We start from the raw sequence: 27,873 nt of genomic DNA on the forward strand, positions 1-27,873 counted from the left end.
ACGATGCACAGCGCCAACTGAAAAGTTTGGTGGAGGAGGAATAATGGTCTGGGGCTTGTCATGGTTCGGGTTAGGCCCCTTAGTTCCAGTGAAGATAAATCTTAACACTACAGCATACAATGACATTCTAGACAATTATGTACTTCCAACTTTGTGGCAACAGTTTGGGGAAGACCCTTTCCTGTTTCAGCATGACACTGCCCCCGTGCACAAAGTGAGGTCCATACAGAAATGGTTTGTTGAGATCGGTGTGGAAGAACTTGACTGGCCTGCACAGAGCCCTGACCTCAACCTCACCAAACACCTTTGGATGAATTGGAACACCGACTGCGAGCCAGGCCTAATCACCCAACATCAGTGCCCGACCTCACTAATACTCGTGGCTGAATGGAAGCAAGTCCCTGCAGCAATGTTCTAGTGGAAAGCCTTCCCAGAAGAGCGGAGGCTGTTATAGAAGCAAAGAGGGACCAACTCCATATTAATGCCCATGATTTTGGAATGAGATGTTCAACAAGCAGGTGTCATGTCCACACACTTTTGGTCATGTAGTGTATGTCAGGTAGACATACAGTATATACTACTTACACACTTTGTATTACATATTTGAAATATTTACCCGAATTCCTTACCACCCCATAAACATTACTGAATCAAATTAAAAATTGCAATAAAAAGGGAAAACCATGCACAGTAGTGATCATTTTGATAAACCTATTATAATACTAATTTTATGAATTTCATTTGGATACAAAAATTAACAAAAATGGTAAAAACATGATTTTTAACCAGACTTTCCAAACCATTAAATTTAATTGAGTTTTCTGTAAAATGTTCATTATTGATTGTATGAATCTGAAACTTGTTGATTGATTTAATAACTTATGCATTGTTGGATTCTGGGTGAAACGTTGAACATTGTTATACTCAGAAGTATAGGAACAGTTAGAAAAGAGACATGAGGGGTGCCATAATGAAGCTTTGGAGGGGCTGAGAGCATGGAACACGATCACATGAGGCAGTACTGATAAGGGGAGAAACTGTTGAAGGATCATATCACTTAGCTCCCTGCTCAACAATAATGATGCAATGTTTCGAGATAAGGAAGAAACCCCCCAAAGTGGGGTATGAATACCACCACAGGGGAAGCCATGTCTGTGTCTGAATTACAGCTGTATATCGGCCCTTTGGGAATAATTAAACTTGGTTAAGCTTCTCTAGTGTCTGTGGGTTATTTACTCTGAAAATTAGAACCTAACAGCATCTAATTATTTATGATATTATATGTTTAAATTATGACTTTAGCCCTGCTGGCTATGAATTTCAATACTCTACATTTTTCCACTACCACAGTGGTCCTCTGTAGCGCAGTAGGTAGAGCATGGCTCATGCAACATAAAATTGAAGATAGCCTCAATGGCGCTGCCCACGCAGTCACAGAATCGTTAATAGCAGAGACACAAAGATGAAACCTCTACATACATTATCTCTATTGTGTCAATTGTCTCGGTTGTGACCATTTTGATTAATTTTGGACTTTAAAAGACTCCCCATAGCTAACATATGGCTGGCTATCTTTCATTTGGACAGATGTACATACCAGCAAACATATTTTAGTCACAAAACCGTACTTGACATATTTCTTGATATATTAGATGTTCGGTACTAGTGACACTTCTTAAAAATACTTTAAGATTGACCAATATGTGAACTAATTTTCTCCAAAATGTTTGCAGAAATGTGGCCATAGTGGAGAGGGGTGCAATCCCATCACCTAGTGATATTTGTAGGGTTGTAGCTTTAGCTCTTTTAAAGTCAGTAGTGACATCAAAAGTGGGGACAGTATTTTTCAGAGAAAGATGTTTATACATGAATAATTAGATCAGTATCTTTCAAAGTAATAATATGACAACTTAAGATGTTCTAACGAAATAATATTTCCACATTTCTGACTACAAATTAGCTATAACTGCACTAATAAGTAGCAAATAATATGAACAAATGTGCATACGTGGCTACATGCAGTTCTTGCTTTGATCTCAAAACAATCGCGACTGCTCATGCTGTAAAACCATCCAGTTTAAAGTGAATGGCACAAATCCATAAATGGCAATGGTTTATTTGCATATAGGCCTAATTACAGCTCTGATTGGTTATGGTGCACCAGTCTGTGTAGAGTAAGGGCCAGAGTGTGCCTTACCCAATGCAAAAGAATCCTACTCTGATGTGCTCTGCTTGGACAAAATCTCTCACATAGCTAGTTTTGCACACTAAGTCTGCATAGTTTGTTTTGTTTCGGGATGTTGCATTGAAAGTGGCTAATATTGTGTTGATTCGATCACAATTCCCACAATAAAGGGAAACATTGAAAGTGTTAACGGGGAAAACTCTAGAAAGTTGAGTGAAGTTCAATCTCGTGTTTCTCTGCGCTGGCTGATAATTCTTCTGCATGGCAGTCCCTAAGAGCTTGCGCACACACAGGGTAGCTTAGAGGGAAAATTGGATGGGTGGAAAGTGTTGGGGAGTTGGGGGGTGTAGCCCTATACAACTCTGACCTATTGGCAGGTGTAGATGAGGGGGGGAGGGGTCACCGTCTATGCCCCAAATGACATCCTATCCCCTATAGTGCACTACTTTTGACCAGAACCCAATGGGGCCTGGTGAAAAGTAGTGCACTATATTAGAAATAGGGTGCCATTTGAAACAAGCCATATGTGTCACTGTGTTTGACAGCAGAAGTCAAGGGCACTGTCACAGTCTGAAGTCCAGAGGCCCAACCTCCCTCCCTGCTCCCACCCCCACCTGACTCATACCATAGACCTGTGCCAAGAGACATTACACTACCATCTGCAGCTGGCACCATCTGTCTATGAAGTTGAAACTAGACATGTGACAGTGGTGTGCACACACAGAAACTTCTCTACCTCCTAATAGTCTATTTATGGGCTCAGTGTAGTATCCCACAACTTTCAATGGCTCCACTACTAAACCTTACAGGAAAATGGATATCCTGTATTTAAATTATGTATTTAAACTGGAGCCAAGACGAAGCTTATCGTAAACGGGGAATCAAAACAACAGTCAATGTTACGTTTCTCTAATACCCACTAGATGGCAGCATTGTAGTGAATGGAGAACTCCCTAAGTGGGTGTGTTATTCCTTCAGAGCTGGGTTTAATGGCGCAGCCGGGCCTCCCCCATCCCGTCCTCAAGATTCCTCTGAGGTTACGACATACTCTATCTTGTCTATAAAAGGAGGTTGTTTTTGGTGCTGGGGAAAAAAAGTGTGGATGCGAAATATGTGGAGGCCAGCCCGCTCATTTCTGGGTTTGTTGCAGAAGGAATGTATTTATTGCTGGTGTTCAACTGCAATTGACTCAAATTATAATTGATAACACATGTTAGTGACTTTACATTTTGTCCTATTTCTTTACTTTTTGTCTGTAGGAAAAGATCAGCAAAGCTACAGTTAAACTTTCCAGACGTTATACCTTCAGAGCAGGTCTGTGTGTTGGGGGAGGAGGAGAGACCACTTCCATTCCAGTAATGAAAAAAGTGGTCCCAGACAGGGGCCAAACACACACACTTAGGGGTGAGCTGAGGTGCCTGCTGTTTGAGAGTGAGATGCAAATCATACCAGAGGAAATGTGAGCCTCCTACACAGAACCCTCTGTCTGTTCAGACACACACACACACACACACACTCTCTCCTGGTAAGCTACAATTAAACTTTTCAGACTCAGAGCGTGTCTGTGTGTTGGAGGGGGCGACAACTGTGTGTTTGTGTGTGAGAGAGAGAGAGAGTCTGAGGCAAGGCCGGTTTCAGGTTGTTTCCTGCAAACCCATATAAAGAGGAAGGCTACATTTCACAGGAAGGAGTGTCATACAAAAACAAATACATCAGGCACCATACTTATTTGTTTAACTGTGGACCTCGATCAGGGACCTTAACTTACTATCAAACCACTGCCATATAGGCCTAAACATACAGGTAACTGACAAAATAAAGGAAACACCAACATGAAGTGTCTTAACAGGGCATTAGGCCACCACGAGCTGCCAGAACAGTTTCAATACACCTTGGCATAGATTCTACAAGTGTCTGGAACTCTGCTGAAGTGATGTGACACCATTCTTCCACGAGAAATTCCATCATTTGGTGTTTTGTTTGATGGTGGTGGAAAACGCTGTCTCAGGCTCCGCTCCAGAATCTCCCATAAGTGTTCAATTGGGTTGATCTGGTGACTGACACACACCCTTTAAACACCCTATGCTATTTTGAGATCCCGCTTTCAAAGTCACTGAGATCTCTTCTTCTAGCCATGGCAGAAAAAAATATGGGCAACTGGGCACTTTTATACATGACCTTAAGCATGATGGGATGTTAATTGCTTAACTCAGGAACCACACTTGTGTGGGAGCACCTGGTTTTAATATCCTTTGTATCCCTTATTTAGTCAAGTATTTCCTTTATTTTGGCAGTTACCTGTATCTCTGCATGGCTCTTCATTGAATTGAATTTATATTCAATGGCCAAACATTCACTGTAGCATTTTAACACATCCAAGCTTCCATCCAAGCTTCAAAACACAACCACCTATTGAATCACATGTCAACTTCTCTGACCACTCCATCATCAACTTCTATAAATATCAACACTTAGATAAAATAAACTAGTTATAATCCCCATTCTATTCTATTAATTCAATAATTTCAATAGCAGCCCAAAGGGATTCCAGGGGCTTTTCAGGGGGAGGGCTAGCTCAGTTTAGATGACTATTTATAGTTTAAAGTTCATCATAAACAAAGGAAAATTGAGGGCCCACATCACTACAATGGGGATCCTGTCTGTGTGGTTAGGGAAAGGAAATGGGGGGATACCTAGTCAGTTGCACAACTGAATGCATTCAACTGAAATGTGTCTTCCGCACTTAACCCAACCCTTCTGATTCAGAGAGGTACATGGGGCTGCGTTAATCAACATCCATGTCATCGGCGCCCGGGGAGCAGTTGTTGTTGGGGGTCAACTGCCTTGCTCAAGGGCAGAACTTTACCTTGTCGGCTCTGAGATTCAATCCAACAACCTTCGCCGTGGCCCAACGCTCCTACCCGCTAGGCTACTGGCCGCCCAGTTAGTTGCTCATTTCCTTTTCTCATGCGACTTCTAACAGTATTTTTCAGGGAGACTACCCTTGACAACTGTATTTCCACTGTATTTCCATTGGTCCATTTAGCTGTGTTTCATTTGATCCCACTTTTGGGATAAGTGAGCATATCACATGTGGACAGTGACAGCATTTGAAAGAACTTGAAGAGTGAGATGTTGAAACAAGCTATGGGGTCCAGTAGTATATCCATGTGATGGCTTCTTGTCCTCTAATTGCAGCCCGCCACCACATGGCTGCTTTGCATAGAGCTGTAAATGCATGACCTCACAGTGGTGTAGGACTACTTTTAACACACAGCTACAGGGCCAGCTTCCCAAATGGCACCTTATTCCCTATGGGCCCTGGGCAAAAGTAGTGCACTATATAGGGAATAGGGTGTCATTTGGGATGCAAACAGGGAGAGCTATGCTGACCTTTCTCCCTCCTTATCCCTCACAGACTGCAGCTCTGTCTGAGAAAGTGGACTGGCTGTTAGTCATTTATACCTGCCATGGTGTCATTACCGACACACAGTAAAATGCTACTATACTAACACGTACGCATGCCATACAAGCACAGGCATGCGCATATGGGTGCACTCCCTCCCTCCAGCCCTGAAAGCTGCCACCTGGCTCTCTCTCTCCACAAAAATGAGGCCTTCATGTTAATGTTCCTTAGCGCCTGTCTGTTTGTGCTGCCTGGGTAGAGTCCAAAATAGCATCCGAATTCCCTATATAGGTGTACACTTTTGACCAGGATCTGTCAACACTGGAGGGACAGAGCTGTTTAAGCCTGACAGAGCCATAAACAGCCTAGTAAACCTTAGCCTTTATGCTCTCACTGACACAATGAACTTCATGATATAGATACCTTTCCCTTCTCTACCTCCTCCCTTCATCCCTGGTAATTGGTGATCACATTAAAAAAACTGTTGCCTCTAATCTATTAGCCTATTTAGACTGATAACAAGGTGTGTCCAAAAATGGCAACATATTACCTATATAGTGCAATAGTTTTACCAGGACTCAGAGCTCTGGACAAAAATAGTGCACACTCGGGAATAGGGTGCCATTTGGGATGCCCACAAGGATACAATACAGATATCCATTTACAATGAATGTGTACTGTAACAACACCCTCTGAGTAAACCAATACCAGAACTAATTTCCCTACAAGTATTCAGACTCCCTGACTTTTTCCACATTTTGTTGCGTTACAGCCTTATTCTCAAATGTATTCGTTTTTTTAAATCCTCAGCAATCTACACACAATACCCCATAATAACAAAGCGAAAAAAATAGATTTTTGCTAATGTGTTAAAAACAAAAAAATAATTAAAACCTTATTTACATAAGTATTCAGACCCTTTGCTATGATACTCGAAATTGAGCTCCTGTTTCCATTTATCATCCTTGAGATGTTTCTACAAATTAATTGGAGTCCACCTGTGGTAAATTAAATTGATTGGACATGATTTGTAAAGGCACACAGCTGTCTACATAAGGTCCCACAGTTGACAGTGCATGTCAGAGCAAAAAGCAAGCCATGAGGTTGAAGGAATTCTCTGTGGAGCTCTGAGACAGGATTGTGTCGAGGCACATATCTGGAGAACGGTACCAAACCATTTCTGCAGCATTGTAGGTCCCCAAAAACACAGTGTCCTCCTCATTCTTAAATGGAAGAAGTTTGGAACCACCAAGACTGTCCGCCCAGCCAAACTGAGCAATCGGTGGAGAAGGGCATTGGTCAGGGAGGTGACCTATAACCCCATGGTCACTCTGACAGAGCTCCAGAGTTCCTCTGTAGAGATGGGAGAACATTCCAGAAGGACAACCATCTCTGTAGCACGACACCAATCAGGCCTTTATGGTAGAGCAGCCAGACAAAAGCCACTCCTCAATAAAAGGCACATGACAGCCCGCTTGGAGTTTGCCAAAAGGCACCTGAAGACTCTGACCATGAAAAACAAGATTCTCTGGTCAGATGAATCCAAAATTTAACTCTGTGGCCTGAATGCCAAGCATCACATCTGGAAGAAACCCGGCACCATCCCTATGGTGAAGCAGCATCATGCTGTGGGGATGTTTTTCAGAGGCAGCGGCAGTCAGGATCGAGGCAAAGATGAACAGAGCAAAATACAGAGAGATCCTTGATGAAGTCCTGAGCACTCTGGAGCAGGTTCTCAGACTGGGGCGAAGGTTCACCTTCCAACAGGATAACGACCATAAGCACACAGCCAAAACAACACAGGAGTGGCTTAGGGAGAATTCTCTAAATGTCCTTGAGTGGCCCAGCCAGAGTCCGGACTTGAACCTGATTGAGCATCTTTGTAGAGACCAGAAAATAGCTGTGCAGCAACGCTCCCCATCCAACCTGACAGAGCTTGAGAGGTTCTTCAGAGAAGAACAGGAGGCACTCCCCAAACACAGGTGTGCCAAGCTTGTACCGTCATACTCAAGAAGACAAGGCTGTAATCACTGCCAAAAGTGCTTTAACAAAGATCTGAGTAAAGGGTCTGAATACTTATGTAAATGTGATATTTCAGTTTTACATTTTTAATAAATTTGCTAATATTTCAAAAAACCTGTTTTTGCTTTGTCATTGTGGGGTATTGTGTGTAGATTGATGAGGGAAAAAAACAATTTGAACAATTTTAGAATAAGGCATAATAAAATGTGGGAAAAGTCTAGCGATCTGAATACTTTCCACTATATATTGTGGGTTAGGCCAGTTCTAACTATTTGGGGAGACCTCTTCTGCGATATGTTACTCCAAATGTCGAGATATCCGATATAATCATTTGTACCATTAATGACAAAATCATTCCAGACTGTGAAAATTATGTGCGTATTCACAATATTATAGTCACATTCTCATTAAATAATATTTTGTATGGCGAAAAATAGGCTTAGTTCATTCATTTAGACTTCATTTTCAACATACTAATAGAGGCTAACAGATACATCTGCACAGTTTTGATTTGTAAAGTTCAAATAGAGTATAGTCTTCCACATCACTATAAATCGTCAATATCAAATATGATGTGATTAAATCTAATTAAAAAAAATTAAAAAAAATCGGCCCAAACCTACACCCCACCCATCTGGAGTGAGAAAGAGTGATAAGGGCTTGGTAGTGCTGACAGAAGCCATGTAACCGAGACCCATAACAAGCAGGGTTTGCAATCTTGCAGTTGTCACTTACTTCAATCCTGGAATGTCCAACATATTTGTGAGGCCTGTCCAGTTTATATCCAGCAACTGGAAGAAAAAAAGAAAACATGCCTTGAATGACAGAGAAAAAAACTAAAATGTTGATAAACCCATACAAGGAACACACGTGGACCACAAACACAAGTCATTTTATTTCATTGAATTCATTAGTCATTGAATTTAGAAAGTGACTCCAAAACTAGCTCTTGTCCTCTAAACGTAGGGAGAGCATTCTCACTAAGAGGGCTGCAGCCTGCTCCATGGAACTCCTAATCAATAAGACTCTGTTTCAGTACAATGCAGAGAGGACATGTGTATGGTGGGCAGGCTCTAGCTCTGTGCGTCTCCTGCCTTGGTCTGCATCACTCACTGGGCTCCTAAGCACTGAATGATAAAGCTACTGCAGCACATCTTTATGAGGTTCTAATCCAGCTACTGTTCTCATCTAGCTAATCATCGTCATAAAATGTCATGAACGGATTAGAAATGAGGACAGAAGAGACAGACCCAATTAGTGCAAAAGTTCAAATTGTTACATACAAGTTTAACAAAGCAGAAACATTCGCAAAACTGAGAAAATCGAGACTAATCAATATTGATGAGTTAGCTCTGTTTTAATACGGGAAACAATAGAGTAGGCAAATAGTAAATCGAAGTCCAAACAAAAAGAGTAATTTCAAAGCACTTTAAGATCGGTTCTCAGTGACTCATTATCTGGAGAAGAGGAATTTCCGATGGCTAAAATGCAGTAACTTGGAAGCAGTTCAACAGCTAATGAAAGCTCTCAGCCCGTGAGGAGTACAGTTTCCTAATGAAACAACAGCTAATGAAAGCTCTCAGCCCGTGAGGAGTACAGTTTCCTAATGAAACAACAGCTAATGAAAGCTCTCAGCCCGTGAGGAGTACAGTTTCCTAATGAAACAACAGCTAATGAAAGCTCTCAGCCCGTGAGGAGTACAGTTTCCTAATGAAACAACAGCTAATGAAAGCTCTCAGCCCGTGAGGAGTACAGTTTCCTAATGAAACAACAGCTAATGAAAGCTCTCAGCCCGTGAGGAGTACAGTTTCCTAATGAAACAACAGCTAATGAAAGCTCTCAGCCCGTGAGGAGTACAGTTTCCTAATGAAACAACAGCTAATGAAAGCTCTCAGCCCGTGAGGAGTACAGTTTCCTAATGAAACAACAGCTAATGAAAGCTCTCAGCCCGTGAGGAGTACAGTTTCCTAATGAAACAACAGCTCTCAGCCCGTGAGGAGAAAGTACAGTTTCCTAATGAAACAACAGCTAATGAAAGCTCTCAGCCCGTAATGAAACAACAGCTAATGAAAGCTCTCAGCCCGTGAGGAGTACAGTTTCCTGAATGAAAGCAGCCCGTGACAGCTTCCTAATGAAACAACAGCTAATGAAAGCTCTCAGCCCGTGAAACAGTTTCCTAATGAAACAACAGCTAATGAAAGCTCTCAGCCCGTGAGGAGTACAGTTTCCTAATGAAACAACAGCTAATGAAAGCTCTCAGCCCGTGAGGAGTACAGTTTCCTAATGAAACAACAGCTACTCTCAGTTTTCCTAATGAAACAACAGCTAGCCCGTGAAAGCTCTGAAACAGCCCGTGAGGAGTACAGTTTCCTAATGAAACAACAGCTAATGAAAGCTCTCAGCCCGTGAGGAGTACAGTTTCCTAATGAAACAACAGCTAATGAAAGCTCTCAGCCCGTGAGGAGTACAGTTTCCTAATGAAACAACAGCTAATGAAAGCTCTCAGCCCGTGAGGAGTACAGTTTCCTAATGAAACAACAGCTAATGAAAGCTCTCAGCCCGTGAGGAGTACAGTTTCCTAATGAAACAACAGCTAATGAAAGCTCTCAGCCCGTGAGGAGTACAGTTTCCTAATGAAACAACAGCTAATGAAAGCTCTCAGCCCGTGAGGAGTACAGTTTCCTAATGAAACAGTGCACTGATTCACAGCAGAATTTTTTTTAACTCTCCAAAATACATTCATTTGAATTGGTTCTAACTGACATTTCCAAAGCAAAGCATTGATTTATACTTTATAATAGAATCTGTTATCTACTTTCATCATGTCATATCTTTGAAGACTGCTACAATGACCACTCCAGTACCTGGTAAGACAGTTATCACTTTGACCTGAACAGTGAACATTAACTTTAAAAACACAGTCTAGAGCGGAAAGCAATTTCTTGAAGAAAATTAGCATTCTCAAAAAGAATGCAATACCGTACAGGCCCAGGAGACAGACATAAGGCTTCTAAGATTCTCACTACAAATGGCAAACTATACCGAATCAGTAACTGTTCATTCTGCACAGGTTTTATGGAAGGGATGACTGTAGGCTGTACAGTATGTGGCAAAAGCATAGTCTGTATCCTAAATGGCACCCTTTTCCATATGTAGTACTTTTCACTACTTTTCACCAGGGTTTTTACCAGGGAATAAAGTGTAATTTGGGACACATTCTTAGTGTGGATTGGATAACAAAACAAATACTGTAACGCCAACTAGAAGTTTTCAGGACAATGCCAGAGTCTGTGAGCAGCAACAGTGCACTAAAGCATCACAATACTACACAGACTGCAAAACCACTCAGCACAATGGTAAACATTTAGTAGGCTCAGGAATGAGTAGGCACTGGACAGTGTTCCAGGGACATAAACGAAGGAATCAAACTCTGAGAATGCCATGTCGTCACAGTCTATGGGAACATGGCCTGGCTAGCTATGTTACAGCGTTAATCTGTGCACCCCAAATGGCACCCTATTCCCTGTATAGTGCATTACTTTTGCATCCATTTGGGATGCAGCCCATGTCTTTCTCTGTGCCAGTAACCAAGCCAGGAGTCCTGCCCACTGAATCATAGGGCACTGAATGTCTCCATCTAGGCTATGCTCTCTTACTTTATGAGTCATAGTTGCAATAAAGAAAATGTCATTATAGTTAAGCAATCTACAACTATTATCTAGCACATCAAATTAACTCAGTGTTCCCTGTATCTAAAAATAAAAACATTGACAGACATGGTGTTTGAATAGGGAAGGTAGGCCTAACCCAATTCTAGGCAAGGAATCATGGCATTGTCACGTTAACGTTTCCTACCACATCATTTAGGATAGTCAAAACCTACTTACCATAAAAGGTCTTATTAGTCAAATCAAATCACATTTTATTGTTCGCATCCACATATTTAGCAGATGTTATTGTGGGTGTAGCGAAATTCTTGTGTTCCTAGCTCCAACAGTCTACCAGTTGTCATGGTTACAAAATATAAGTAAACCAAACACAGGGCAATATGATGTCATGTCTCATGTGCCAGTGGTCAGGGATATGCCTCTGAACTGTGGGATGTGTGTGTGTCAGGGGACTCAGGGTGAGATTACGTTTCTAACTTTGTTCACGTTTAAGCTGCTCACTTAAGAATATCTGCAAAGTTGAGCAACAGGCCATTAAGCAAATCAGAATGTCAACATTTGTGTGATTTAAGATGAGGATTTGACTTGTAGCGTACATAAGCACAGACATACTTAGTTAGTATGAAGAATATAGCTGTTCAAGTACACCTTAAAAATACTGTCTAAATGTGTGTGGCTATGGAACGAGAGCGCGTGATATAGCCTATGGCTAAATTCAGGCTTGTCAATCATTTCTGTTTGTTCAATTGTCAAAGGAAAATTTCCAGAGACCAGAGGTGACATTCAAACATGTATTCTCCCACATTCTAACAAGTAAAGAGCTGCAGGCACAAGCTTTGACACAATTATATTCTGACTGCGACACAGCAACATTCCTTCCCATAAAGCTCTAATAGAACCTAGCCCTAGGCTACACAAGGTGAACAAGTCATGATGTGCTGTAGTATGATCATGTTAATCAACTTATAAAATCAATCCAGAGATCTATGTCAGGATAAACTCCGGTATCCTGAATTCTGGTAACATGAGCCCAAGCCAACCCAGTAATGTTTAAATGAGAAGCATGCCTACTTGTTCAGAATACAACCAGGAAGAGTGAACTGAACCGACTTCAGAGAACAAAGGCTGATTCACACCTACAGTGAACTCCAAAAGTATTGTCTTTCTTTGTACTCCAGCAATTTGAAGTGATACAATGACGATCAGGTTAAAGTGCAGACTTTCAGCTTTAATTTGAGGGTATTTTCATCCATATCAGGTGAACCATTTAGAAATTACATCACTTTTTGTACACAGTCCTCCCATTTTAGAGGACCAAAAGTATTGGGACAAATTCACTTACGTGTGTATTTAAGTAGTAAAAAGTGAAGTATTTGGTCCCATATACTTAGCACGCAATGGCTACATTAACCTTGAGACTACAAATTTGTTGGATGCATTTGCTGTTTAAGATTGTTTTGTGCCCAATAGAAATTACATGGTAAATAATGTGCCATTTTGGAGTCACTTTCATTGTAAATAAGAATAGAATATGTTTCTAAACACTTCTATATGAATATAGATGCTACCATGATTACAGATAGACGCACAAATGTCATACCCACCCAAAATGCTAACGTCCCCGTTAATGTAATGGTGAGAGGTTAGCATATGAATTTTGTTCGTCTAACTTTCTCACTCATTATTCACAAGCTTGATGTCGTCATTGCTTGCTATGAATATGGGACCTAATACTTCACTCTTTACTAAGTGAATACACAAAAGTGAATTTTTAACAAGACTTTTGGTCCTCTAAAATGGGGGGGACTATGTACAAATAGTGCTGTAATTTCTAAACGGTTCACCTGATATGAATGAAAATACACTAAAATTAAAGCTAACCTCATAGCTAACTGCATCTCAGTGCTAGAGGCGTCACTACAGACCCTGGTTCGATCTCGGTCTGTATCACAACCAGTCTTGATCGGGAGTCCCATAGGGCAGCGCACAATGTGCAGCCTTGTAAGCCAGCAGCATACCACCCTGCATATCACTGCCGGCTTGCTTCTGAAGCTAAGCAGGGTTGGTCCTGGTCAGTCCCTGGATGGGAGACCAGATGCTGCTGGAAGTGGTGTTGGAGGGCCAGTAGGAGGCACTCTTTGCTCTGGTCTAAAAATATCCCAATGCCCCAGGGCAGTGATTGGGGACACTGCCCTGTGTAGGGTGCTGTCTTTTAGATGGGACGTTAAACGGGTGTCCTGACTCTCTGAGGTCATTAAAGATCCCATGGCACTTATCGTAAGGGTGTCAAACCCGGTGTCGTGGCTAAATTCCCAATCTGGCCCTCAAACCATCACGGTCACCTAATAATCCCCAGTTTACAATTGGCTCATTCATCCCCCTCCTCTCCCCTGTAACTATTCCCCCAGGTCTTTACTGTAAATGAGAACATGTTCAGTCAAATTACCTGGTAAAATAACAGCTAAATAAATATATAAACAATTGGCACAGCGTCTTCTGGGTTAGGGGAGGGTTTGGCCGGCATTGTAAAATAAGAATGTTGTTCTTAACTGAGTTGTCTATTTAATAAAAAATGTATATAAATCCAAAATGCTGGTGTACAGAGCCAAAACATTTGTCACTGTCCCAATACTTTTGGAGCTCACTGTATATTGTCTTGTCATGCAAGGAGTGGCACATGATGACTTACCCCAAAATGCACAACATAAAAACAGGACACAAGAAGGAAAGTGAGATAGTGATGAAGGGAAGGAAGATCAGCTTGTGAGCATCAAGTGATGATGCTCTCATCATTTGTTGAAGACATGAGCAGGGCATTTATGATGATTTTCCTGTCTCCAGATATCGACACAAATGAGTTTTACTGCCTGCTCCATTGTTCTGACTGATAGAAAGAGTGACTGGCACGTAGGCTGCACAGCGATACGAACCGCTGCCGGCTTTTATCTGGTGAGGCAGGGCAGGGCGGGGTGGCAGAGTGTGCGTGCACTTCCTGTGTGCACCACTTAGTCTTCAGAACAGGCCACACCACCACACTGTGCTAGCGCTTACAGGAACAGACAAACATGAACACGCAAGGGCTTCTGCACAGGCCCTGTCACTAAGCCTTCTGTACAACACTGGAACACACTGTACCTGGCTGTACAAACTAAGTCATAACTCCTATCAACAACAACCAAGTACCAGTAAAAAAAAAAACATTGATTATCCAAAGATTAATTGTTTTAACAACAACATTCAGTGATGTTTATAGATGAGAGCACATGATAGGTATCTCACTGTAATTACATTGGGTTGAACAAATATCATCCATTAGTCAGTGGAAAGAAAAGGTGGTTTCCTCTTTGGTTATGACCGCATGGCAGGAGAATGCTGCAGCATCAAACAGTCCTGGTGAGGCCTTTTATCCTGGCTGGCTGCTCTGCTCTACTTTACTTTCAAACACACAGCCGCTACGCTACGTAGCCACAGCAACGCTGCTCACATTTACACCACACTCTTGGCACGCTCCTCCCTCGCCTCCAGCTCAGACGGGGCACTGTTTACCAGCCAGTCAAATAGGCTGCCATTCCCCACTGATGGTAACTCTGAGAACAAACGTCTACACAACTCAGGGGACAGATAGACTGTCTGTCAGGGTAGAAGGGCAGGAGGAGTATGAAGGCACAACGCTTTACAGGTAATACCTTCTTCAAGGGGCGGTAAATTCAAAAACAAATTCAAGACAGGGTAGAGGGGTGGACCTTACATTCATTCTTAAGAAGGTCTCCATGACTGGACCACAGGTCAGAGGCCATTGTGGACAAGAACCATGTGCTCTATAGTAGTCTAGCCTGGTCCCAGATCTGTCAAGACAGCACAAACAGATCTTGGACCAGGTTAAAAACAGTCCACTTGAGGAGAGATAGCAGAACTCCAGAGGTTAAAATAAGACTTAGATGGCTGTGTCACTCTAAAGGACTGTCATTACACCCCAGTCTTTATCCCAGGACTTCTAACCAGGTCTCTGACTACATCAGGGGGAAATAAATGTGGCTCAGACTGGTCTGTGTTTATAGGGATGATGACAGTCTATCCCTGATGCAACATATCTATTCAAACTGTACTGTATTATACTATATAAGTGCATCACAGCTCTGATACTAACAGTGAATTGGATTATGTTTTACAATGAGCGTACGGTTATAGACTGGCTGGGAAAATGCAGGATGCTATTGTAGTCATCAAGACTAGCAGGACTGGACTGTGTGAAGATGATCAAATTTAACTAAACTGGCAAGACATAATTCAACTCCGTTCACAGCATTGGTCCAACACTAACTGACTGTAGTTCATTAAGGGGTTAAGAATAATTAGGCCAAGAGGGGAGAGTTGTATGAGATGGTATAGACTGGATGTCCGGCTGACTTACCATAGACCTTTACTGAGTAATAACAAGGCAATGAGCATAGAGGAAAGTCTACATAAATCCTACCCAGAGAGAAAGACGCAGCATCGACAGCATAAAGAGCACAGAGGAGGCTTAAGATAACGCAAATCTGCTCTCCCCACCCCGACACAGAGGCGATATGACCGAGACACAGAGGCCCATATCTTGACAATAACAGCACAGCAATGCTCCTTGAGACCCGACCCTTAACTTCACAGCACTAAAAATAAGCACTAAAACATCAATTGTCAAAAAGACAAATGACGTGTGACTACTGGACTGGTAATCAACACCACCCCAAACTGGGTCTGTTTAAAATAAGACCTGAGCATTATTACCCATCTAGGAAATATATCCAAGCTATTGTACACCAGTTCATTATCTTTTCAGCTGTAATGAATCCAGCAGGAAGCTACAGTGCCTCCTCATTGTCCTTTTACTGGAATGTATCATCCTCCTAAGGGACCCCATATCAAACCCTCAATCTATAACACATGCTGACCCACAGGAAGACAGCTGCTAAAGAGCAGGGTATGGACTAAGGCTGAATCTCAAATAGCACACTATTCACTATAAATTGAACTACTTTTGTCCAGGGCCCATCAAAAGTAGTGCACTATAAAAGGGAATTGGTAGCCATTTGGGTTGGAAGCCTAATTATAATTCGGCTTGGTGGGAATGGGTTTTCTGGAACAGGAACTCAATACAACATCCTTCACATCCAGCGGTCTGCTGACCATTCCCTCCTCAGAGGTTCCAACCACTGCAGTAGTTCTAGAATAAGTCAAAATGGCTGCCAATACTTACAGGCTTCTTCAGGAAGAAAACTGACAGGGCTCCGATCAATGGCATGTCTCCGAGCAGGGGCTCCATGATGACCCTCAAGACACCGTGAAGCTGCAGAAAACATGCCAATCAGTGACTTTTCGATTGCAGATCATTGTAACATACACTTTATAGGTCTCTATCTTATTACATAGGAAACAACGGTACAATACACTTTTGATTAATCTATTTAACAAATTCTACATGACTGTATTCTTGTTGTCTCAAGGAAAAGTCTGACCTGAGTTGTATTACTAAATGTTCCACTGCTTTTATTAGTATCCATCCTGACTGAAGTGACTCTTTGCTCAGAAATGTAGACACTGTCTAGAGCTACAAATTTGGTTGCAAGGACGAGCAATTAAACACAGAGTCATCCCTTAACATGAAATGGAAATGTTTTGACATTTTCAATAACCATACTGCCATACTGATTAACCATACTGCCATACTGATTAACCATACTGCCATACTGATTAACCATACTGATTAACCATACTGCCATACTGATTAACCATAGTGATTAACCATACTGCCATACTGATTAACCATACTGCCATACTGATTAACCATACTGATTAACCATACTGCCATACTGATTAACCATACTGCCATACTGATTAACCATACTGCCATACTGATTAACCATACTGCTGTAGTCTTATTCTCACATTTACTCAAAACAGTGGCTTGGTCAGAATCAAAACAAAACATATGAGATTGCAGATTGCCACATTTAAGAGCTTCATTCTGAACAAAAATGGTTACAGTGAAAAGCCAGCCATCTATTAGGAGCCAACAAAACCGTATGAAATCTGGACTGATTCCAGAGTGGACACATTGACCACCTGAGACTGCAGTCTCAAACCTGGCCAATCAGAATGGGTTCGCAATGATTACTGTAGACTACCCTGCATACAACTGTCTCTCTCTGATCAGAAAATATGCTGGTGGTTTGCAAGAGCTACCTCTTGTAATGTTGTATAATCAACCTTCACCCTTATCTATGAAGTGTCAACATATTATGTAAAAAAATGTTTGGGAAAAAAACCCTGTTACTTTTCATAATGCATAGCCAAATACGGTGGTGGCTAATGGTTCGTCTCATGCAACAGACAGATTTTTATCAAGCTTAGGAGGTCTGGTATATCAACTGAAAAGTCGGAGAAAGTCACAACATTTCCCAATAGAAAGTAGTGTACGCATGTGTATGATATAAAAACATGACTACCTGTATACTTTTTATACCAGCTCTGCAGTAGTATTTCTTGATGTCAACATCAATCTCTGTATTTCCAACAAAGCTGAAAAGATTTAAAAAAAAAAAAAAGATATATAGTCTTGATATGATGATATAAAAATGTATGATATAAAAAGGTATCTCCAAATAGAACCACAGTGCATGTGACTATACCTAATCTCCAGGTCCATTATAATCTGTCGTTTGTCCACATTCTCAGTGTACACTTTGACCCCGTTCACCCTTAGAGGCTGTAGAGAGAGAAGGAGAGAAAGATGGAGGGAGAGTGGGAGAGAGGATAGGGTGACAGGTGCCTCTGTGTGCTCAAACACAAACCACTTGTCCAACCATACTTCAAGCATGCGTTTCCTAAGTTCCCTTACAAGGTTAACAAGTTTGAAAACTTACACACAGGAATAAATTGCTGGACATTGTTGATACGGCTAATGACGGTAAACAACAAACACCTATGAACTATATTATACAGAATAAACACCTACAGCATATAAGATATAGAACATTTTCCACACTGCTCGACATAACAGTGGGAACCTAACCAACAGTAACATTGACCCCAGAACTCATCACTGGAAACATACATGTATATCTAAATGCCTCAGTCTCACCTTGTCCCCCATGTCGATCTTGGTGAAGCAGAAGGAGCTGAGGTGAGCGTTAGCCCCCTTCACAGCCGGCTCGATGGTCTCTCTGAACAGCTTGTCAACAAACTGACAGATGTACGGCCACATCTGTTTCACTGTCTGGGGAGGGAGACAGAGAGGAAGACTCAGGGTTACACAGGTCATATTCTCAAAGCCTGACAGAGACACTACATAGGTAATGGCCCTGTTCTCTGCATGGTTTGATTGAATAAGACTGAATTAAGATAAGAAATACTTTATTAATCCCAGAGGGAAAATTCTTAGCATAATTTTGTCATAGATAATAGGTAGGAAATGCCCTTATAATTGCCCAACACACACATCTATTTGGTTTGGGTGTGGCCCTAGTGTAGTTTATGGGCTCTACTTTAAGTACTGATGCATGAACTCCTTACCCCATAAACCTACTTCAAAAACAATAGCATCTATAACACTCCTGCAAAACAAATAGAGCTCAATCTCTCGTTTTATTATCTAATGTGTCTTTGAAACATTGTGGACTAAATCCCCATAAGTCTGGTTTTTACAGTAACTGTAAGAGTAATGACTCCTCCCAGTTCCTGGAGTTAGAAGGGTCCCCAGGGAGGCTGGTACTGGAGCTGGGTTAGCAGAGCTCCAGATAAGGGCCTATTTATAAGAGGCTGCTGCCCTCCCGCCCGCTTCCCTGCCTCCACACTGTACCACTTATCTAGAGCAGGGCAAGTGCTGCTGCCGGGAAAGTTGGTATTGGACAGGGTTCAAATACTACTTGAAATCATTTCAAATATGTTATCTGTGCTTGACTGTGCTTGACTGAGCTTGCCTGGCTTGATGGATCAATACGATAGTCCCAAAACTGCAAAACCCCACTAATCTGGCACTCTAGGCAGGCTAGATCAAACAAAGTATTTGAACGATTTTCAACGCATTTGAAAGATGGTATTTGAACCCAGGTCTGGTTGGTGTAGTGTAGGACAACGCACTGCAGTGAAGACGTTCAGTACCTTGTTGAGCCATTCCACTCTCTCCACATCTGGGAAATGAACCTGGAATGAAGAGAATAATGGATCAGTTCATATTCATTCAATATGTGAGCTGTCTGAAGAGATGCTGTGGGGTAGATGAAAACAATGTCACAATGTCATTACAGCTTGGTCAATAGTTTGACATTAAAACAGACATTCAATAAAGACTATAGGGGCAATAGAGAGTAACGCAACTGACAGATTGACAGGATCAATCAAATAAAATCTGTCACATTCTTCAAAAAACAACAGGTGTAGACTAACAGTGAAATGCTTACTTACGGGCCCTTCCCAACAATGCAGAGAGAACAAAAAGTTACATTAATACAAGGAATACATACACAATGAGTAACGATAACTTGGCTACATAAACGGGATACACCTGTACTTTGAGTTGTATGATGATTGTATACTACTAATACAGTCTAATTACACCTATATGAAACAACATATCACCTTGGTTTGGTAGTAGTGTTGAATGGTGCTAAAGCCGCACGTCTAAAGCTCAGAGGAAAGGGCTGATTCTGTGCATTGATTCAAAGATGAGGCTGCAGTATTTGGTGTCTCAGGCTGACAGCATGAGAACAGCACCAAGCCGCTCAGAGATAGCTGAGGCAGGGAGTCGACTGTGACAGATAAGCAGTTGGATTTACATAACTACCAGACAGACAGAGCTTCTGCAGGCAGGCTTAGGCTGAATCCCAAAGGGTACACAATTCCCTAAATACAGTGCATTCGGAAAGTATTCAGGCCCATTTCATTTATCCACATTTTGTTACGTTACAACCTAATTCCATAATGGACTCAATAGTTTTCCCCCCTCATAAAATCTACATACAATACCTCATAAGGACAAAGCAAAAAGTGTTTGACATATTTGCAAATGTTTTAAAATTAAAACTGAAATATCACATTTACATACAGTACCAGTCAAAAGTTTAGACACACCTACTCACTCAAGTTTAAAAATTATTATTTTTTACTATTTTCTACACAAATGTCCATCGCTCATGTTTCTTGGCCCAAGCAAGTCTCTTTTTATTGGTGTCCTTTAGTAGTGGTGTCTTTGCAGCAATTCAACCATGAAGACCTGATTCATGCAGTCTCCTCTGAACAGTTGATGTTGAGATGCGTCTGTTACTTGAACTCTGAAGCATTTATTTGGGCTGCAATTTCTGAGGCTGGTAAATCTAATGAACTTATCCTCTGCAGCAGAGGTAACTCTGGGTCTTCCTTTCCTGTGGCAGTCCTCATATCATATGTAGAAAATAGGAAAAACCATGGAATGAGTAGGTGTGTCCAATTTTTACTGGTACTGTAAGTATTCAGACCCTTCATTCAGTACTTTGTTGAAGCACCTTTACAGCCTGGAATCTTCTTGGGTAGTGCACTACAGCTTGGCACACCTGTATTTTGGGAGTTTCTCCCATTCTCCTCGGCAGATCCTCTCAAGCTCTGGTCAGGTTGGAAGGGGTCGTTGCTCTACAGCTATTTTCAGGTCTCTCCAGAGATGTTCAATCGGGTTGAAGTCCGGGCTCTGGCTGGGCCACTCAAGGACATTCAGAGACTTGTCCTGAAGCCAGTCCTGCATTGTCTTGGCTGTGTGCTTAGGATCATTGTCCTGTTGGAAGGTGAACGTTCACCCCAGTCTGAGGTTCTCAGCGCTCTGGAGCAGGTTTTCATCAAGGATCTCTGTACTATGCACTGTTCATCTTCTCCTTGATCCTAAAGAGTCTCCCAAACTCCAAGCCGGCTGTCATGTGCCTTTTACTGAGGAGTGGCTTCCATCTGGCCACTCGACCATAAAGGCCTGATTGGTGGAGTTCTACAGAGATGGGAAAACCTTCCAGAGGAACTCTGGAGCTCTGTCAGAGTGACCATCGGGTTCTTGGTTAACTCACTGACCCTTCTCCCCCAATTGCTTGGCCAGGTGGACAGCTCTAGGAAGAGTCTTGGTGGTTCCAAACTTCTTCCATTTAAGAATTATGGAGGCCCCTGGGTTCTTGGGGACCTTCAATGCTGCAGACATTTTCTGGTACTCTTCCCCAGATCTATGCCTCGACACAATCTTGTCTCTGAGCCTTACGGACAATTACTTCAACCTCAGAGCTTGGTTTTGCTCTGACACACACTGTCAAATGTGTGACCTTATATAGACAGGTGTGTGCCTTTCCAAATCATGTCCAATCAAAATAATTTATCACAAGTGGACTCCAATCAAGTTGTAGAAACATCAAGGATGATCAATGCATTCAGAGCTCAATTTTGAGTCTCATAGCAAAGGGTCTGAATACTTACGTAAATAAGGTATGTTTTTATTTTTAATACATTCACATTTTTTTTCCCCGCTATGTCATTATGGGGTGTGGTGTGTAGATTTATGAGGAAATGTTTTATTCATTCCATTTGAGAATAAGGCTGTAACGTAAAAAAAGTCAAGAGTCTGAATACTTTCCAAATGCACTGTAGTAGTAGTGATGAAGCGTTACTTAAACTAGCATTGATGTGTATGTTTGGCTCATATGTAAGTCTCAGCATGACTCCCTGTCAAAATAAAGGTTAAAAGGCCTAGTGCAGTCAAAAACATGATATTCGGCATCCCGAGTGGCGCAGTGGTCTAAGGCACTGCATCGCAGTGGCAGCTGTGCCACTAGAGGATTCTGGGTTTGAGCCCAGGCTCTGTCGCAGTGACTGGGACACCCATGGGGCGGCACACAATTGGCACAGCGTCGTCCGGGTTAGGGGAGGGTTTGGCCGGAAGGGATGTCCTTGTCCCATCGCGCACTGGTGAGCCGGGCGCAGTACATGCTGACACGGTTGCCAGGTGTACGGTGTTTCCTCCGACACATTGGTGCGGCTGCCTTCCGGGTTAAGTGGGCATTGTGTCAAGAAGCAGTGCGGCTTGGTTGGGTTGCGTTTCGGAGGACGCACAGCTCTCGACCATCGCGTCTCCTGAGTCTGTATGGGAGTTGCAGCGATTAGACAAGGCTAACTATCAATTGGGTAGTTAGACTAACCATGAAATTGGGGAGAAAAAGGGGTAAACGTTTTTTTAAATTAAAAAGTGATATTCCTGTGTTTATACACACTGAGTGTACAAATCATTAGGAAGACCTTACTAATATTGAGTTGCAACCCCTTTTGCCCTCAGAACAGTCTCAGTTCGTTGGGGCATGGACTCAACAAGGTCTCAAAAGCGTTCCACAGGGATGCAGGCCCATGTTGGCCCATGTTTTTAATCCCAGCCCCCGTCCCCGCAGGAGACCTTTTGACTTTTGGTAAGCCGTCATTGAAAATAAGAATTTGTTCTTAACTGACTTGCCTAGTTAAATAAAAGCTAAATAAAATCAAAATGTTGACTCCAATGCTTCACACAGTTGTGCCAAGTTGGTTGGATGTCCTTTGGCTGAAGGAACATTCTTGAGGCACACAGGAAATGGTTGAGTGTGAAAAACCCAGCAGCATTGCAGTTCTTAACACACAAACCAGTATGCCTGGCACCTACCACCATACTCCGTTCAAAGGCACTTACATCTTTTGTCTTACCCATTCACCATCAGAATGGCACACATACACAATCCATGTCTCAAGGCTTAAAAATCCTTCTTTAACCTGTCTCCTACCCTTCATCTACAATGATTGAAGTAGATTTAACATCAACAAGAGATAATAGCTTTCACCTGGATTCACCTGGTCCGTCTATGTCAGTGTTCCCCAACTTGCAGCCCGCGAGGCAAGGTGGTTTTATTTGCCCCCTTCCCAAGTTTTCTGAGTCAAAAAAAAAACATTTTGTTGGTGTGGAATTTTCATTGTTGGACAGAAGAATAAAAACACCAGGAAATCAGCTCCAAGTGATTTTAATTTAAGAAATCTGTTCAAGCCTTCATATGCATAATTGAGACATGATAGTATACAAATGTAAGCAAGGTTTGAAATTATTTTGTTTTAGTGAAACATTACATCTGTTTGAAAATTGACCACAAGAAGCCCAGTCTACAAATTAGAAGAAAAAATAAATAAAATCGGCCCGCGGCTGAATCTAGTTGATGATCCTTGGTCTATGCCATGGAAAGAGTTCCTAATGTTTTGTACACTCAGTGTGTTTCCACACGATGAGGTTGGAATAATGAGAAATTGGGAAAATGATGATAATGCCCTTTTAGTGTAAGAGCTGTTTGAAAAGACCACCTTTAATTTCAGCCTGTTTTGGTGGGATGCAGTTTTGGTCTGCCTGGTGACAACACCAGTAGGTAAATTAGTTAGAGAGTTCCAAATCACTCTGCCAATAACAGCTTGTTTTCTGTTTCCCCCTCCCAACTCAGACCACTCCCAGTCCTACCAAATTCTTGCTTGATAAATTGCGCTCGCTAAGAAGCTATTTTTATTTGGCTGTTAGATCATGTTTATAAAACGCAATACCATGAACTCAAACCCAAATAGCCTGGCCTAAATCTGCATAATATTGTACAATGACATTTCTTTGTTTTCCTTGACAACTCCGATGCTGTGACACAATAAGGAAACCGATTCATTTCACAGATAAAAATCTATTTAAAAAAAAGAGTTCCCCCTTCAATTACACGTTGCCAGACCACTTTTCACTCCTTTTTAGGGTCTGTAGAACAGTAGAGGTTGCCTAGCAGCATATTCCAGCCTGCCTTGAGAGTTAGAGATCCCACAGCTAGTGGAAAAGAAAAGCAGAGGTTCACAGTAATTCCTCACAGGAGGAAAGCCAGCAGCTCTGACTCATTGTCAAGCTATTTCCTGGTTTGACTGAACAGTTAGTCTGATGGAATATGGTTTCCAACCAACAGACTCAGAGTGCGTCAGCTTTAGTACCCCTACACACCACAGTTAACATAGTAGTCTGAATAACAGAAAACTGTCACACAAGTCACAATGCAACTGCTAAAACTTTCTGATTCTGAACAGAAACTTGTCGGATATTTAGAAGGCTCATTCAACCCTGACTAAATCTTAGCCAGTATGAATATACTGAATAGCTCATGGAGCTGTGTCTTATCAATGTATGTAAATATAATACTAATCTCCTATCTCAGCAGCCATGAAGTGGAGCAATGTGGTCATCCCTCTCCTTATGACAGCTCATGGGAGAATCAAGCTGGGATGTTTCCCAAATGGCACCCTATTCCCCATATTGTGCGTAGAGCCCTGGTTAAAACAAGTGCACTATATAAGGAATAGGGTGCCATTTGGGAAGAAGCCCTTCTGACAGCCCATGGGATTCGTTCTGGACTGGTGGAACCACAATCCCACAGAACAGCTGTTTAGAAATCCAGACCAGGGCAGCCAGATATGGGTCATCGCCTCCTTCACTCACACACAAACACTATGCAATACCACGCTAATCAGTGCACATTTACCATTAGAGGAGTAATTTATGAGTTTACAGTATATTACAAGTTCATTTCTGTTATACAGTATAACAAAAATGAAATTGTAATATTGTATAGAGCTAGACACGGCAATACAAACTGTCTTGCTCTCACCAGCTATTTACATTTTGTTGGGTAGGAGAGAACAGAACATGTGACTGGTGTTGCCCTCAGAATAATGAATTTGTGACAGAGGTCAGTATTATTATAGCCTAGTACGAACCATCCTGATCTCACAAGCATAAGAAGAGGCTAGTATTATTACATCAGATTGCCATGGCTTCACCAAAATAAAAGGTCCTAGTGCCACGAAACTATCACACACACACATATATATTCTGTTCTGTTACAAGGTCATAAGTCAGTAGCCCTAACTGTGTCAGAGGCATTACAGATCATCAGGTCAAAGGTGACTGCTCAACTTCCAAGGGAGATTCTCATTTGTCCGCTCTCCTCCAAGACCCGGAAACCGATAAGTGGTTGAGGAGAGTTAATTCGTTTATAGGCGAACAAATGAGGCTGCTCCCCTCCTCCATTACCTACTTCAGAGGATTCACAATAGTATCCTCACGGCAGGTAGCGCAGAAGTGTTTTATAATCATCCACATCCCCTTTAAAATCAGCTGTTGTCAAAGGAGAAAAGCACCCAAACATTTAAAAGTTTTACACTAAATATCCTTTTATCTATTAAAAAAAAAATGCCTTGCACAACTATCTACAGAACATTTGTTTATCATTTTACACATTTATTTTGGTATTCCACCCCTGTAAATGTAATTTGCCTGATGACGCACAAGTGGAAAAGGAGAGCCATTCCATACAAGCACATTTGTTTCCTCTATTTGATTACATTTTTCAAAAAGAGGCAAGGACAGGAAGGAGTTCGCAAAACCAATTAAGAATCTTCCCAAACTCAATCAGAAGGTGCACATTCAGCAATTTCTGTACCGTGGAAAATAGTCAGGCCAGTCGGATAGCAATATATCATTGGTGGACGGTCAATAGCGCAGGACAAGACATACTATATCACAAGACAGTTGTTCCCACCTATATTTAGGCCCTCAGGGTGGGGCGGGACCCATAATCACCACAGGAACCAAAGAGAGCCATTGTGGGGAGTATCAAATCACAGGCAGAACTTCACGGGCCTTTGTGGCACATGATCTACAGTATGGCAATTACATGGTAACAGAATTATGCCGAGGTTGGTATACATTTTAAAAATAAAAGAATCTCAAACAAATACCACTGATTTAACAAAATCATACAACGCTATGCAAAATGAGTACTTATCAATTTACACAAAAAGTTTTAGAAAAACACATTTACAGGAAGAACTGTGCAGATAAAGTTGTGTAACAGAATAAAACTGAGGAAGACTTTACCATAATTCTATTACCAAATTTTGCATCCGTATAATTTTTCCAGTAAATGTTTTTTAAGCAGCAAATAGAGTTGTATGGTTTGTTAAACGTTGAAATCAATGGTTTTTGTTTAGCAAACATTTTAGAGTGAAAAATCTGAGTCTCAGTGGAATTGCCCAGTATGTACCATACCGTGCCATTAGCGCAACGGGAGTAGAACTAGATCACACACAACATAACAATGCATTCGGAAAGTATTCAGACCCCTTGACTTTTTCCACATTGTTACATTACAGCCTTATTCTAACATTTATTAAATAGTCCCCCCCTCCCCAATCAATCACCATACAATACCCGATAATGACATAGCAAAAATAGGGTTTTAGACATTTTAGCACATTTATTACAAATAAAAAACTGAAATAACACATTTACATTAGTATTTAGATCCTTTACTCAGAACTTTGATGAAGCACCTTTGGCAGCGATTACAGCCTCGGGTCTTCTTGGGTATGATGCTGCAAGCTTGGCACACCTGTATTTGGAAAGTTTCTCACATTCTTCTCTGCAGATCCTATCAAGCTCTGTCAGGTTGGATAGGGAGCGTCACTGCACAGCTATTTTCAGGTCTCTCCAGAGACGTTCGATAGGGTTCAAGTCTGGGCTCTGGCTGGGTCACTCAAGGACGTTCAGAGACTTGTCCCGAAGCCACTCCTGCGTTGTTCTGTTGGAAGGTGAATCTGTGCCCCAGTCTGAGGTTCTGAGCAGATTCAAGGATCTCTCTGTACTTTGCTCCATTCATCTTTCCCTCGATCCCGACTAGTTTGCCAGTTCATGCCGCTGAAAAACATCCCCACAGCATGATGTTACTACCACCATACTTTAGCGTAGGGATGGTGCCAGGTTTCTTCCAGAGAAACTTGACATTCAGGCCAAAGAGTTCAATCTTGGTTTCATCAGACCAGAGAATCTTGTTTCTCATGGTCTGAGAGTCCTTTAGATGCCTTTTGGCAAACTCCAACAGGCTGTTTCATTCATTTTATTTAACCAGGTAAGTCAGTTAAGAACAAATTCTTATTTACAAACCCTAACCCCTATGGGACTCCCAATCATGGCCGGTTGTGATACAGCCTGGAATTGAACCAGGGTCTGAAGTGACACCTCTAGAACTGAGATGCAGTGCCTTAAACCGTTGCGCCACACGGGAGCCTGGCTGTCATGTGCCTTTTATTGAGGAGTAGCTTCTGTCTGGCCACTCTACCATAAAAACCTGATTGGTGGAGTGCTGCATAGATGGTTGTCCTTCTAGAAGGTTCTCCCATCTCCACAGAGGAACTCTGGAGCTCTGCCAGAGTGACCATCAGGTTCTTGGTCACCTTCCTGACCAAGGACCTTCTCCCCTGATTGTATAGGAAGAGTTTTGGTGGTACCAAACTTCTTCTAATAAAGAAGGAAGGATGGATGAAGGCCACTGGACTTCAATGCTGCAGACATTTTTTAGTCCTTTTCCCAGAACTGTGCCTCGACACAATCCTGTCTCGGAGCTCTATGGACAATTCCTTCGAACTCATGGCTTGGTTTTTGATCTGACATGCACTGTCAACTGTGGGACCTTTTATAGACAGGTGTGTGCCTTTCCAAATCACGTCCAATCAATTGAATTTACCAGAGG

The 27,873-nt window shown here is 41.9% G+C and overlaps 1 protein-coding gene across 5 annotated transcripts in view; it reads right to left on the reverse strand.

The window, feature by feature from the left end:
• The window catches only part of LOC112226982 (extended synaptotagmin-2-B), a 45,394-nt gene that overhangs the window by 11,668 nt on the left and 5,853 nt on the right, over positions 1-27,873 (reverse strand). For 4 of the 5 annotated variants that reach the window (XM_024391733.2, XM_024391731.2, XM_024391730.2 and 1 more), the window contains exons 3-8: positions 19,421-19,462; positions 18,402-18,536; positions 17,950-18,026; positions 17,767-17,839; positions 16,518-16,607; positions 8,349-8,404 (exon numbers count right to left, since the gene is read on the reverse strand). In XM_024391733.2, coding sequence (XP_024247501.1) covers positions 8,349-8,404; positions 16,518-16,607; positions 17,767-17,839; positions 17,950-18,026; positions 18,402-18,536; positions 19,421-19,462 — 473 coding nt within the window. The remainder of the gene's footprint in view (positions 1-8,348; positions 8,405-16,517; positions 16,608-17,766; positions 17,840-17,949; positions 18,027-18,401; positions 18,537-19,420; positions 19,463-27,873) is intronic. The other variant, XM_024391734.2, reaches the window with a different exon arrangement.

The sequence above is a fragment of the Oncorhynchus tshawytscha genome, linkage group LG28, assembly GCF_018296145.1.
Source record: "Oncorhynchus tshawytscha isolate Ot180627B linkage group LG28, Otsh_v2.0, whole genome shotgun sequence".
Classification (NCBI taxonomy): domain Eukaryota; kingdom Metazoa; phylum Chordata; class Actinopteri; order Salmoniformes; family Salmonidae; genus Oncorhynchus; species Oncorhynchus tshawytscha.